At 42.4% G+C, this 13,650-nt stretch overlaps 1 protein-coding gene across 5 annotated transcripts in view; it reads left to right on the top strand.

Moving 5' to 3' along the window:
- Positions 1–13,650, top strand: part of SMARCA2 (SWI/SNF related, matrix associated, actin dependent regulator of chromatin, subfamily a, member 2) — a 679,721-nt gene that overhangs the window by 414,203 nt on the left and 251,868 nt on the right. For all 5 annotated transcript variants that reach the window (XM_030193821.1, XM_030193826.1, XM_030193822.1 and 2 more), the window contains exon 26: positions 3,658–3,885. In XM_030193821.1, the coding sequence (XP_030049681.1) occupies positions 3,658–3,885 (228 nt within the window). The remainder of the gene's footprint in view (positions 1–3,657; positions 3,886–13,650) is intronic.

Below are 13,650 nucleotides of genomic sequence, written 5' to 3'. Positions count from 1 at the left end.
TCATGAAGCAAGGGCTTCTTGTTTCATCCTTTCCTAGACGACCGGTTCATTAGAGACAGTCTTATTGGCAGAGTTGTCACGTCAAGCAACGGGTGTGCATTTTGGGCAGACTCTAGGTTACGTGGTGAATGTAGCCAGGTCTCTCATTTGATCTCTCTTTTGAGCTTTCATGTGATCTCATTAGATTTCATTTCATATCTCTGTTTTTCTCTCTTTGTTTAATCAAGTTGTCTTCTCTACAAGCATCCCACTTTATGTTTTTTCTTGATGATCTTGGGCCTTCGGCCATTTCCTGCCTCTATTTTGCAGAGTACAATTTTACTTTCTAGCTCCCAAGAAGGAATTTCTTCTGCATTCTCTTTGGAGTCTCGGTAGTCTCCTTTGGCAAATTTTCACTCCGTCAATTTCATGGGCATTGGAATAATTAATAAATAAATAAATAAATAAAAAGAGAACCTTATGTGTATTTTTTTTGTGTGTGTGTTTTTCCTCCTTGATTTCACCCTGCTAGACTCTCACCTTCTGGGCGTTGTCAGCGGACGGTACCTTAATGGAACGTCCCAGTTCTAGAACCTTTTGTTTTCGCTCTGACCTCCCATATTCCTCACTTAGTCTCTTGCTGAAAAGATTCGTCAGTGGCACGGATACATGCCCTCTCGCACCCGGATATTTATCTTGGATGGTATTCCCTCAGTTCAGTTGGCCTCTGTATTCTCAATAGTGCAGCACTCGGGTCTGGTGGTTGAGATTGAGCATCCTTCCTGCAGGTATGCCTGGAGAATATACACAGTAGACAGTTTTTGGTGGCTACATCTGGGAAAATATATATGCATATATATAGTTCTACTACATAAGTACATATGTAATACCACACTGGGAAAAGGTCAAAGGTTCCATCGAGCCCAGCTTTCTGTCCACGGCCAACCCAGGCCATGAGCATCTGGCTAGATTCCTAAACGTACAAACATTCTATGCATGTTATTCCTGGAACTGTGTAGTGGTTTATTGACTTCTATATGTATCTAACAGATAAAAGGTACTGACAAGTGTCTACTGTTGTTTTATTCCCGTTTCCACTAATTGGGGTCTACGACAAGAGTCTCAGGTGATCTGCTTGCAGAGGCAACAGCTACAGACGATTCTTTCTCTCTCATTTGAATTGCGCTCTGAGATATGTTTTCTTCATATTGTCTAACTGCAGCGGCCGGCAGTTTATTGAGACCTTCAGTCTAGTTTGCAGCAGGAATTGAGGTACCTTCTTCTCCTGCATAGTATTTTATTCTAGGATGATTTATTTAACTGCATAGTATTTTATTCTAGGATGATTTATTTAACTGCACTCTTATTTTTACCTCTTTAGCTTCAAGTGATCAGGTACTTTCTCACTGACAGCCTTTACATACTTCCAATCTGTTGCTAGGTGGGCAAGGGTCTAGGATATCTGGAGGAATAGTAGATTCATTGCAGATTTTTTTTTGTTTTGAGGCGGCTCCGCCTCTACCTTTGCCATCTTTCGTTCAGTCGTTTTTTCTCGAGTCTCTCTCTGTCCTTTGCGCTGTACTAATAGTGCAGTAGGGAACAATATATAGCGGCCCTTGGTAGGGGGCATGTTCAGCGTCGCTTGGACTTCTCAGTTTTCTTGCTTTGTAGTCATCCTATTTAGTTTGTTGGTGGCTCTTGGATCGTCAAGCTTTCGGCTCGGTATTTTTCCTAGTTTGGGTGTTTTAAGGGACTCTACCGCGTTCTCAATGTCTGTCCCTCCCGTAAGATTACTGCTTTTGTACTTCCCATCAGTCCAATCCTGGTCCGGTCCGGAGGGACGCTAAGGAAGGAGAAATTAGATCTTACCTGCTAATTTGCTTTCCTTTAGTCCCTCCAGACCGGACCAGGCCCCTTCCATTTTTCGTCATCTTTTCAATGGAATATTAAAAAATAAAAAATAACAACAACCACAAACAAGCAATTAAGCCAGAAGCTTGTATAGATAGAATTTTAAGTGAGCCATGTCACGTCTGGTCGGAGTTGCTGGTGGGCTCCGCTCCTGGTATATATATGTACGTATATATGTATATGTTTATATGTATCTTGGTAGATATCTGTACAGCTTTAAAGGGCCATACCACTTCTCTGGTGGGAATTGCTGGTGATCTATAATACAAGTGAGCCATACCTCTCTTCTGGTGGGAGTTGCTGGTGAGCTATGATACAAGTGAGCCATACCTCTTCTCTGGTGAGAATTGCTGGTCAGCTATAATACGAGTGAGCCATACCACTTCGCTGGTGAGAGTTGCTGGTGAGCTATAATTCAAATGAGCCATACCACTTCTCTGCTGAGAGTTGCGGGTGAGCTCTAATACATAAGGGGCCATACCACTTCTCTGCTGAGAGTTGCGGGTGAGCTCTAATACATAAGGGGCCATACCACTTCTCTGCTGAGAGTTGCGGGTGAGCTCTAATACATAAGGGGCCATACCACTTCTCTGGTGAGAGTTGCTGGTGAGCTCTAGTACTCGGCTTTGCCGAGGAATTTGTGGCTGCTAGGATTCCATACGGCACAGAAGGTCTTTCTTTCTTTCCTGCTTTGTTATTCAAATACTGAGGCTAAGGTCACATGGCCAGGGCTCCTATTGGCTCTCTAGAATCAGAGTTTTTTTCTCAGTCTCCACCTGCTGGTAGGCGAGCACAACCTATCAGTCCAATCCTGGTCCGGTCCGGAGGGACTAAAGGAAAGCAAATTAGCAGGTAAGATCTAATTTTTCCTTACTGGCTGCGGTAAAAATGGCCTTAGCACTTGGGGAAAAACCCGTATAAGGGCGTGCTAAGGCCACTTTTTACCACAGCTTAGTAAAAGGACTCCTAAGTTTCTATTGAAATAGGTGTATGTAACCTGAAGCCCTGTAGGATTGCTAGTTATATGCTCGGCTATGTTAATATTTAGTTTATATATAATTTTTATTTGTAGATTTCCCTCTAAGTTACACTGCATTTCTTATAACTCCTTTTTCCAAATCATTTATTATTGACATACCTTCTTATCAGCAGGACACAAGATTATTGGCAGCAGTACAGGAAGTCATACAGAGTTATCATATTTCACTCTTGATCATGCTGAGATTAGTCTTTTGCCTTCCAACGGTCCACATCATGTATCTCCATATGAGATGAGCCCAGTGGAGTTTTAGCTTGCAGTGAAATCAGGTCACTAAAGGACTTCCCAGTGTACTGAAAAGCCCAGAAATTCTGGATCTCCTATTTCTTTTTGAACATCTGCGTATCTGTACAAGTTCAGATTCATTCATTTCTCTTGATCACAAATGTGTTCAGCTTAAGTTGGGGATCTCGGAATAAGAGGGTGTTATGTTCCAGTGGGAGATCAGAAATCAAACTAGTATCTGAAGATTACTTACTATTTTAAGGGACACTTGTATTTTTTGATACCTTTAGTAACAAACACCTTGATAAACTTAGGACTTGGGACCTGGAATAGTTCTTCTGCATTTTTATTACCACTACTGGTCATTTCATGACAACAACTTTCAGTCTTGTTTTATATTCTTGTTTCTTATAATAACCCCATGTCTTTTTTTTAAATTCAAATGGTAGATCTTATCTTGTTGAAGAGAATTTTGCTCAATATATTTGTGTCTTATCAAATAGGATTTGCAAGCTCAAGACAGAGCCCATCGAATTGGCCAACAGAATGAAGTTCGGGTACTACGACTATGTACTGTAAACAGTGTAGAAGAGAAGATTCTTGCTGCTGCTAAATATAAGCTGAATGTCGATCAGAAGGTTATCCAGGCAGGGATGTTTGATCAGAAATCTTCAAGCCATGAAAGGAGAGCTTTCCTACAAGCCATATTGGAGCATGAGGAACAGAATGAGGTATGCTAACAGCAATCTTGGCTCTTTCTAAAAGAGAGAAGGTTGAAATGTCTTTTGCCCTTTCATTAGTTACACCAGTCTGTGAAACAGTGAAAACCAATTATTAACATTAACTTTTTTTCCCATTTTAAGAAAGATAACTTTTTCTTTACTTTGTATTGATGATTATTATCAGGTGTAAGAATCTTCTGTATGTGTTATATACACCAGTGGTTTTCAGCACTGTCCTCCGGGTCTACCTGGCCAGTCGGTTTTTCAGGATGGCTACAATGAATATGCAGGAGCATGTACTTCCTCCATTGTATGCAAATATCTCTCTTGCATATAGTCATTGTGGATATCCTGAAAAACAGACTGGTGAGATAGGTCCAAGGACTGGGTTAAAAACCACTGATATACACAACTACTGCGAACGGAAAAGTCAGATGAATATGAGATTTGCTTTAATGTTGATGTGCATTAATGTTTTGTTGCAAAGATTCTTTTTTTTCCATATTTATATATAGATATAGATAATCAATGTGGAAAACAGGGGGTTTGCAGGTACATCTCAGATATAAGAGTTCTGAACCAATTTATGAAGAAGTTCAAAATGGTTTTACTAGGTGCTGTTTTCCCCCTTCTAACTCAAGAAGACTGACTGTACTCTGAATTTCAAGCAGAGCTTACAGTCAAATAGTGGTATATTTTATAGATCTGGCAAACTTTTAGTATCATGTTGGCCCTTTGGCTTAGGATTGACTGAAACGTTCATATATGCTAATGGTAGTCATAGATTTGCACGAAGTGAAAGTACATTTTTGTTTTTATCTTGACAAAAGGTATTCATTGACAAAGGTTATATTTTAGGAGATTACTCCAGCACTTGTAATTAGCAGACATACCAAGTCACATACATTTGGCGTGTGACACACATTGGACCCCATTCTCCAGCTCACATGTGAGGAGGAATCTTTGGCATGTGCTCAGACAGTAGCGATCCTTCAGTCCAGTGGTTTCCAAACTACAGTGCTGTGGCAACAGGCAACGCAGGAAATGCCTCAAAACACAGCCAGCTGCCATCAGCCCTGGCCCTCTCTCCCATTCCTGCTACATTGGAAGACAGTAAAGGAGACAGAAGCTGTGGGGCCTTCCCTCTTGCTTGTTCTGCTATGGGCCCTGCCGGTACCGATTCCGCCCCCATTCTGAAGTCACTTCCTGTTTTGGAGGGGTGAGACTGGGACTGGCAGAGCAGCACAGGCAAGAGGGAAGGCTCTGCGGCTTCTCTCTCTTTTATTGCCGTCCAACAATTGCAGGGGGAAGGAGAGATGTGAAAACTTAGGAAGGAGGAGAGAAGGTAAGGCAAGAGGGAGATGAGGGGGCTTGAAGACAGGGAAAAAGATGTGAGAATGTGAAGGAGGGAAGGAAAGATGAGAGGGGGTAAGGAAGAGGAGGGAAAATAAGAGGAGACAAAAGGAGGGGGGGAGGGTGGTGACAGGGAAGAAAGATGAGGGAAAAGGATATGTGGTAGTAGCAGAAGGAGTGCATTATGTGAGGGGTGTGGAAGGGTGAGTGCTGGGTGAGGAAGAGAGGAGCAAGGAATGTGAGAAAGGAGGAAAAGGAAAATGAAAGAGTATGAGCAGGATACAGAAGTACCAAAGGGGAAACAAGAAATACAGGAAAGTAATGAACAAAAGAAGAGCAGCAAGACAGAATCAGTGAGAAGGATGAAAGAATAGAATGGATAATAAAAAGGAAACTTAGAAAGCAAAGAGGGACAGGAAAAATAAAAAGGAAAGGGCTGAAACTAGCTGGTGGTCTTCTTGATGAATAGAAGACCCTTGCTGCTTTTTTATAGTGTCTCTTTTAGCTTATTTAAAGGTGTGGGGGGAGGGGTATGATTATGATGTATGGAAATGTCACTTTGGCTTACTTTACCCCATTTCTAGCTTGCCTTCCTCATGCCACCCCAAATAAATCTGTGTAGATATGCCACTGTGCAGCATATTTTAAGACCAAAATTGTGGCTGGCTGGCGGGGATGCCCAAACCCTACCAGCTGAAGAGATCTGCCCGAGCTCCATGCTGCCTAAACAGTGAGCAAATCGGTAGCAGGCTTCAGCCACCAACACTGGCATTCCTGTGCATTCGCAGTTCATGTTGAGCAGAGCATGAGCGGGAGTGCCAGTGTTGGTAGTTGAAGCCTGCTTCTGATTTGCTTGCTGGTCAGGTAGCTCGGGCCTTGGGCATCCCAGCCAGCAAACGCTGTAGGGGTGGGAGGAACTTGAGAGGAAATGTGTAGCCTAGGGGCACCCCGAACCAATAGAGTTTGGGAGCCACTGCCCAATTGCTGCTTCCAGTGCTGGCTCCGTGTTTCTAAATGATGGCCACAAACTCTCACGAGACTACTACAAGAGGTCACAGCTGCCATTTTGAGCCTTGGAGCCAGCATGGGTAGCAGCGACTGGGTGTTGCTGCTGCCTGACCTAGTACCCTAGACCACCAGAGCACGTGAGGGGGGGGGGGGGTTAAGCAAGGAAGGAGAGAGCTACTGCATTGGGGGAAAAAGAGGGAGAGAGTTGCTGCATGGGGGGAGCAAGGAGGAAGAGAGGTGCTGTTTGGGGGGGGGGGGGGTGCAAGGAAGGAAAGTGCTGCATTGTGGAGGGGCAAGGAAGAAGAGAGGTGCTGGACAGATAGGAAAGAGGGATCCAATGAGTAAGAGAGTGCAGAGAGGGAAAGAGGTGCTAGAATTTGGAGGGGGAGGGCAAGGAAAGAGAGAGGTGCCAGGAAGAGGGAGAGGTGCTGGTCCTGCAAAGGGGAGACAGAACAGGAGCAAGGGAAAAGAGGGGAGGAACACTTGCTGGACCCCTGGTGGGACAGAAAGAGGAAGGGATGATGGCTGGGAGAGAGAGACAAGAGGGAAAGAAGAGAAAAAGAGAGAGAGAGGCTGGCACAAGGGGTGGAGGGGGAGAATAGGGACACCGAGATGGGAGATGCTCAACATGGCAGGAAGACGGGTGATGCTGGGTCAGATAGATAGGGATGCAGAGAGAAGATGGATGGTGGATATGGAGAGAAAAGAAGTGCCAAATGGACAAAGAAACTCTGGCAAGACAGTTAAGAGAAGACAGAGGAAAGCAGAAACCAGAGACTAGGACCAACACGATTAGAAAAGTAAAATGACCAGACAAAGGTAGAAAACATTTGTTATTTTTTGATTGGAGTATGTCAGTTATTGGAATGCGCACCTGCCAGAACTAGTTTTAAACATGTCTGGGACCTGCAAGAAAAATCTCACTCATTGGCCTTTAATCTCCAGCATTGGGATTGGCCACCCTTGGCGTCTCTGAATTAGGGTTCTTGAATAAGACTGTTAAGCTACTTTGCCATCTATTACTCCAGTTAGAATTTCGGAGGAAATCTGCTAGACCTGAGTCTGGCAATGGCTTCTGTTTCTGACCAGAAAGTTCAAGAAACCTTAACCTTAGCAGTGAGGATAATTCAGAATCTATTGCTTTAATAACCGTTTATCTTTTTTTTTTTTGTAAAATGAGGTATATGAATAGAAATGAAATGAAATATAGGATTGAACTCTGCTGAAAAATCGGTGCCAACTAAAAAAAACGTTCTAAGTTCTGTTCTATAAACCACGCTCAAATTTAGGTGCTATTTATTGAATAGTGCTTGGCACCAGGAACTGTGCCTAACTTTAGACACAGCCATTTACACCAACTAAACCCTGCCACATTACATAAAAGAATTAAGAAGTGAGGGATTCTTATCTAATATAATAATTTGCTCCTCCAACATTCCAATGTGTCTCACTGGGATCGTATCCACCTGCTGACATACCTCCTCCAACGTTCTCCGTCCACCCTCCCTCCCAGTTCCATGGGACCCTGGAACTGGGAGGGAGAGACAGAGGGAAGGGGGACACTGGAACTCGGAGGGGGGACACTGGAACTCGGAGGGAGGGAAGGGACAACCCTGGAACTCGGAGGGAGGGAGGGGGGACCCTGGAACTGGGAGGGGGAGGCCCTGGCACACACTCTCATGCTCACACACACACACACACACTCTCTCTCACAGACACACTCGCACCCAGTCTCACTCTCTGTCTGTCACACACACACACTCGCTCTCTCACACACTTACTCTCACACACTCTCAAACATACACACTCCGAGGAAAACCTTGCTAGCGCCCATTTCATTTGTCAGAAACGGGCTTTTTTTTACTACTGTAAAAGAAAACATTCTTTATATTTAGAATATTAGCGTCTACGTGAGTATATGCCCACATACACACGTATATGCCATTATTCCACAAAGCGCTGTTCTGTAAATATGCACCTGTCTTGCATGGTGCAGATTAGCAAGGAAGTGCACACATGGGCGGAGCCTGGGTAGGACATAGGTGGGGGCTCCCACTTACATGCATAACTTACAGAATACTGAAAGTTATATGTGTTGCTGCAACAATTTAGGTGCTCATACTTATGCCCACTCTTTGGCTGACATAAGTGCAGGTGCTTAGATGTTATGTGCAACAATACTAATGGAAGCGCCTAGTTATAGAATAACCCCCTTATTATACTGCACTGGATAGTTGCAAAGTCTACAGATGCTTTTTACCAACTTTCAAAGTGAAAGTACAGATATAGTTTCACTGGAAACTCACCTTTGTAATTAATTGTAGACATTAGCACCTACTTTTTGTGCAGGTACATTTTCTAACAAAAATCACATGCAGACGTCTGAAAATACAAAAGTATATGTATTGTTGTAAACCACAGTCTGGATAACACCTCCACAAAATGCAGGTAAAAGTGCCTTAGCTGTGATATTACACATGTATTTTTACCCACATACAGGGTGGAAAGCTTTCAAAGCTGGAAAAGTGATAACACACTGGGGAGCCCTCTTTACAAAGGCGCATAAGGGCATACACGTGTCCAGCACGTGCTAAGTCAGCATTATCACCTGGCTACTTCATGCCCTGGGTGGTAATTCTGAATTTGGCGGACGTTGAAAACACACAGTAGAAAATATTTTTTATTTTCTACTGCAGGGCCACCTACCTGGCAGTAAATGGCAGTTGGCACACGCTGCATGCTTACCGCCCAGATAACATGTGAGACCTTACTGCTAGATCAGTGGGTGGCGGTATGCGTGCTGATTTCAATTTGACGGCATGTCTATTTTCTGGCTCCTTAAAAAAAAGGCCCTTTTTCCTAGACACAGTAAAAAAAAAATGTCCCAGTGCGCACCCAAAAGAGTTGCTCGCACTACCGCAGTCCACTTTTTACTGCAGCTTAATGAAAGGGCCCCTGGAAGACTATCTGGTTTGAACAAAATACGGAAAATGAAGTGCCAGAAAATGAATAAAGCTAAATATTTGTGCATTTTTCCATCAGTACTGTACCCTGAATCTCCTACAATATTATGCCTTTACAGTTACCGCTTGGACTTCATCCACTTTCACACCTTCCTTCTAGTTCTCAGCTCACTTTAGGCTCCTTTTTCTAAAGTGTAGTAAGCACTAGCGCCTGCTTACTGCAGGTCGTGCAGAGGCATCTTGCAGTAAGTTCCGAATGTGCACATGCAACCCATGTGCTAAACTTTTTTCTGAATGGTGGGCATGTCTGAGGGAGAGAGTGGGGTGTTTTTTTACTAATCAGTGCATCTACATTGCCGCATGCTAACTGATTAGCACGGGATTAGTGCGTGAGCCCTTACTGCCTACAACATAGGTAGCAGTAAGAGCTCATGTGCTAATTATTGGTAATGGCCGCTCATTAATGGCAATATTAGTGCATGGCCATTCTGAAAATGGAAAAATGACCATTTTCTGGCAGTGGTATAAGCGGCCTTAGTGTGCAGTTAAGGACATGCTAAGGCCACTTTCTAATTCAGTTTTGTAAAAGGACCCCATACTGATTTAGAACAGTAAATCTCTTGGAAATGGCTGCACATAAGGGCCTACGTGCACACAGCATGCGTCAAATCAGCATTACCGCCTGGTTAGCACATGCGCCTGGTGGTAATTCTGAGTTTGGCGCACGCTAAAAACACGTGGTAGAAAATAATTTTCTACTGCAGGGGCATTCCTGGTTGGTAATCAGCAATTGGTGTATGCTGGACGGTTACCATTTGGGTAACGCATGAGCCCTTACCGCTAAGTCAGTGGGTGGCATTAAGGGCTCAGGCTGTAAATAGATGGCCACTGGGTTTTTTTTGGGGGGGGGGGGGGGGGCCACGTCCATTTCTCGGCCACACAAAAACCCTTTTTTCCTGATGGGCTGGAGAAACGGTCCAGCGTGCGTCCAATACATGCGCTGACACTACCTCAGGCCACTTTCTGGCGCGTCTTTGTAAAAGGGCCCCTGAGTGAGCATCTAAGGGCAATGAAGAAACTCTTTTCTTTTTTTTTTTTTGTGTCTTTCCATTTGCCATATCTTAGAAGATAAAGGATTAAAAGTTAACCGTTAGTCTGTACTGTATGTTCTCTGCATGTGAAAAGAAATAACCTGAAAATGATTTATAATAGTGGAAGTAGGTGAGGGTTCACTGAAGGTGACTAAGAGGCATATTTTCAAAGCACTTAGCCTTCCAAAGTTCCATAGGTTTCTAAGGAACTTTGGAAGGCTAAGTGCTTTGAAAATATGCCTCAAAGTGATTGCAGATGTTGGAAAAAGTTTGTATATATGTTAAAGCTTGCTGATGGTTGGAGGTAAAGAAGAACATATAGCTTAATGAAAGGTATTTTTAGAAAGTGAGATTAAATGGATTACACTAAAATTTGAAGAGATTGAATGCAATAATGACATTAAAGATGGGGTATTATTTTCCCTAATTATAGTAGATTTATTTTTCTTTTCCACCATTAGCACAAAGAGTATTAGTGTGCAATGCATCTTTTAGCGTTGAGGGTGTTTGGTGGCTGAGATGAGTTAAAGGTGGAATGAAGTTTGTCAAAATAGGTAGAATAAGGTAATGAAATAAAGGAGAGAAGAGGATATAATAAAGTACCTATTGTAGGTAGAAGTAGTAAAACAGGCATGTCAGAGTAAGAAGAAGGTTTGAAAAATCAGGAACAGAAATAGTCAAGAATTCTACCATTGGAATGACTGGAGTTACAGAGCAATGGCAAGCATAGGAGCCAACTTTTGAAAACGATTGGGGGATGCTAACCTCATGACCTCATCACAAATTGCCCTTCTCCCAACAAAAGAAGAAAAAAAAAGAAAAGAGGAATAACAAAGTATGACTAGTTTTGAGTGACCAGCCTACATCTAAATGTCAAGAGCAGGGCAGGTAATATGGAAATAAGGAAGACTCAGGCAGCCAAATCAAAGATGAGGGAAACACTCAAATAACTGCCAGTCTCTTCTTTCCCCTCACCTCCTGCCAGTGCACATCAAAATATAATCTCTCTCCCATCCACACACTTCTCCCCCAACCAACCTCCACTGGCCTCTCTCCTCTCAGACCATCAACACCACACTCTTTCCCCCATTCTCCAAGTTGTTTTACCTCCTCTCTCCTCTCCCCCCAACACAGTTTTAAATTTTTCTCCTCTTGCACAGGCATAATTTTATGTTATGGTTTTTTTTTGTATTTGGGGGCAGGGAGTGTAATTGTTTTCTGCCCTCTCCATGTCCTATACCAGGGTTCTCAACCAGTGGTGCCCGCACCCCCGAGGGATGTGGGAAGAGGTCAAATGGGATACAGCAAAGGGGGGGGGGGGGGGGCAATTTATTGAAACTCTCTAGACAGAGTGGAGGCAATTACTAGAAAAGTTATTGATAGTATAACTGTGTGCTATTGTAATTTTAGCCACATGCTATAAGTTAGCACTGTTATCGGCTAACAATTAGCAACATATGTAGCTGTCAGTAGTTATTATTGGATTTGATTTAATAATTTGATAAACTGCTAAATTCATTGGTGCCTAAGTGGTTTACAGTAGTTAAAATGTAAAATATAAGTATCAATTATGTTATCAGGTTCTTATAACCCGAACTCTCCCCAAAGGAATTCAAGGCAAGATAAGAACAAGATGAAGTGAAGCATTCATCAAGATGTTAACAAAATTCAATTGAACTTTAAAAAAAACAAACAAGCTAAAAAAATAAACAATAAAACTAATAAGAGAGCAAATATGTTTCTTACATCAAATAAATTCCTCAAAGAATGAATCTGCACTGGTAGACCGTTGCAGAGACGAGCAGCGTAAAACCGTAAAGAAGTAGAGAATATTGCTTTAAATCTAACCAATATTGATGATGGAAATACCAGCGGTAAATTATTATATGAACGAGATATATTTTTTGTAAAATCCTAAACATACATGAAAGATCAACAAGATAAACGCCAAATAAGAATTTAATGACCAGCACCTTAAAGTCAATTGTAGACTAGATCGGCAGCCAATGCAATTTCGCCAACAAAAGAGATACCTTCGCATATTTAGAACTGCAAAAAATCAATCTGGCAGCAGAATTTTGGATCATCTGAAGTTTGCCAAGATGTTTAGCAGCTTTTCCTAAATATAAGGAATTTCCGTAATCTAATAATGATAGAATTTACATTTGGACAATTAACTCTGAAATAATCTACCAGAAAGTAAGACTGTACCAAGCGCAGCTACTTAAGTTTAAAATAGGCACTTTGAATTACATTTTTTTATCTGTGGCAGTATTGAAAGAGAAGAATCAAGAATTATACTTAAAACTTTAGACTCCCCATCAACTCTTAGATGTTGTCCATTTTCTAATGTTATGAACTCGGGAATATTCACCTTATCCTTAATCAAACACATAAAATCTTTCTTTTGTTGGGTAATCCTGAGATTAAAGGGGTTAGGATAGGGACGCAAGAATATAAAGTCTCTACATTTGCCGATGATATCTTAGTGCACATTACTGAGCCTCAGAGATCTTTGGAAGCACTTATGGATAGCTTTGTGGAGTATGGTGATTTTTTTGGTTTTAAGTTAAATCTTGAGAAATCGTTAGCTCTCCCTACTGTTGATTCAGTGCGAAGAGGTTGGGTAGGGGTGTTTCCTATGCGTTGGGAAGTTATAGGACCACCCTATTGTACGATTGTAATATAACGGGATTGCTGGACTCGACTAGAGAATGTTTGTCCCGGTGGATGTATCTTCCGTTGTCGGTGCATGGTAGAATATGGTTTTATTTCCCAAATGGCTTTATGCTCTCCAATTATTGCCCCTTCGGTTGTTGAAGCGGGATTTATACGTGTTGCGGAGGCTTCTATCTACATTTTGTTGGGCAGGTAAAAAGCCAGAATTGGCTTTTAAATACTTGATTGGGTCCTGGAAATAGGGGGTATGGGTTGCCCAATTTGCGTGTATACAATCAATTATGTTTATTACGTCATCTTGGAGAATGGTTCTTAGGCGAGCAGGATTTCACCCCAATAGATTATGAAAATGCATTTTATTCACCATGGCATGTTAACTATCTGATGCAAAGAAATTTGAAAACGGTGCCGAAGAGGTTACGTCAAAGTATAATTCTTAGACCTTTGCGTGAGGTTTGGTGCTATCTGGTTCTTTTGTTGGGGGGAAATCCAGAAGTTTCAGATCAGCTTTCTATTTGACGTAATTTACAATGCTAGTTTTGGGCGATGGGCTGTACAGGGGATGACTCTTCCACAACACGTGTTGGGTGAGGATGGGCATTTGCTAAATTGGGCACAGTTGCAGGCTAAAGGGTGGAGCCAAGAGATTACCATAAGTCCTTGGATAAAGGGGGAATGGC

Source organism: Microcaecilia unicolor, chromosome 2 (assembly GCF_901765095.1).
Source record: "Microcaecilia unicolor chromosome 2, aMicUni1.1, whole genome shotgun sequence".
Lineage (NCBI taxonomy): Eukaryota > Metazoa > Chordata > Amphibia > Gymnophiona > Siphonopidae > Microcaecilia > Microcaecilia unicolor.
This window is presented reverse-complemented; position numbering and strand designations above follow the sequence as displayed.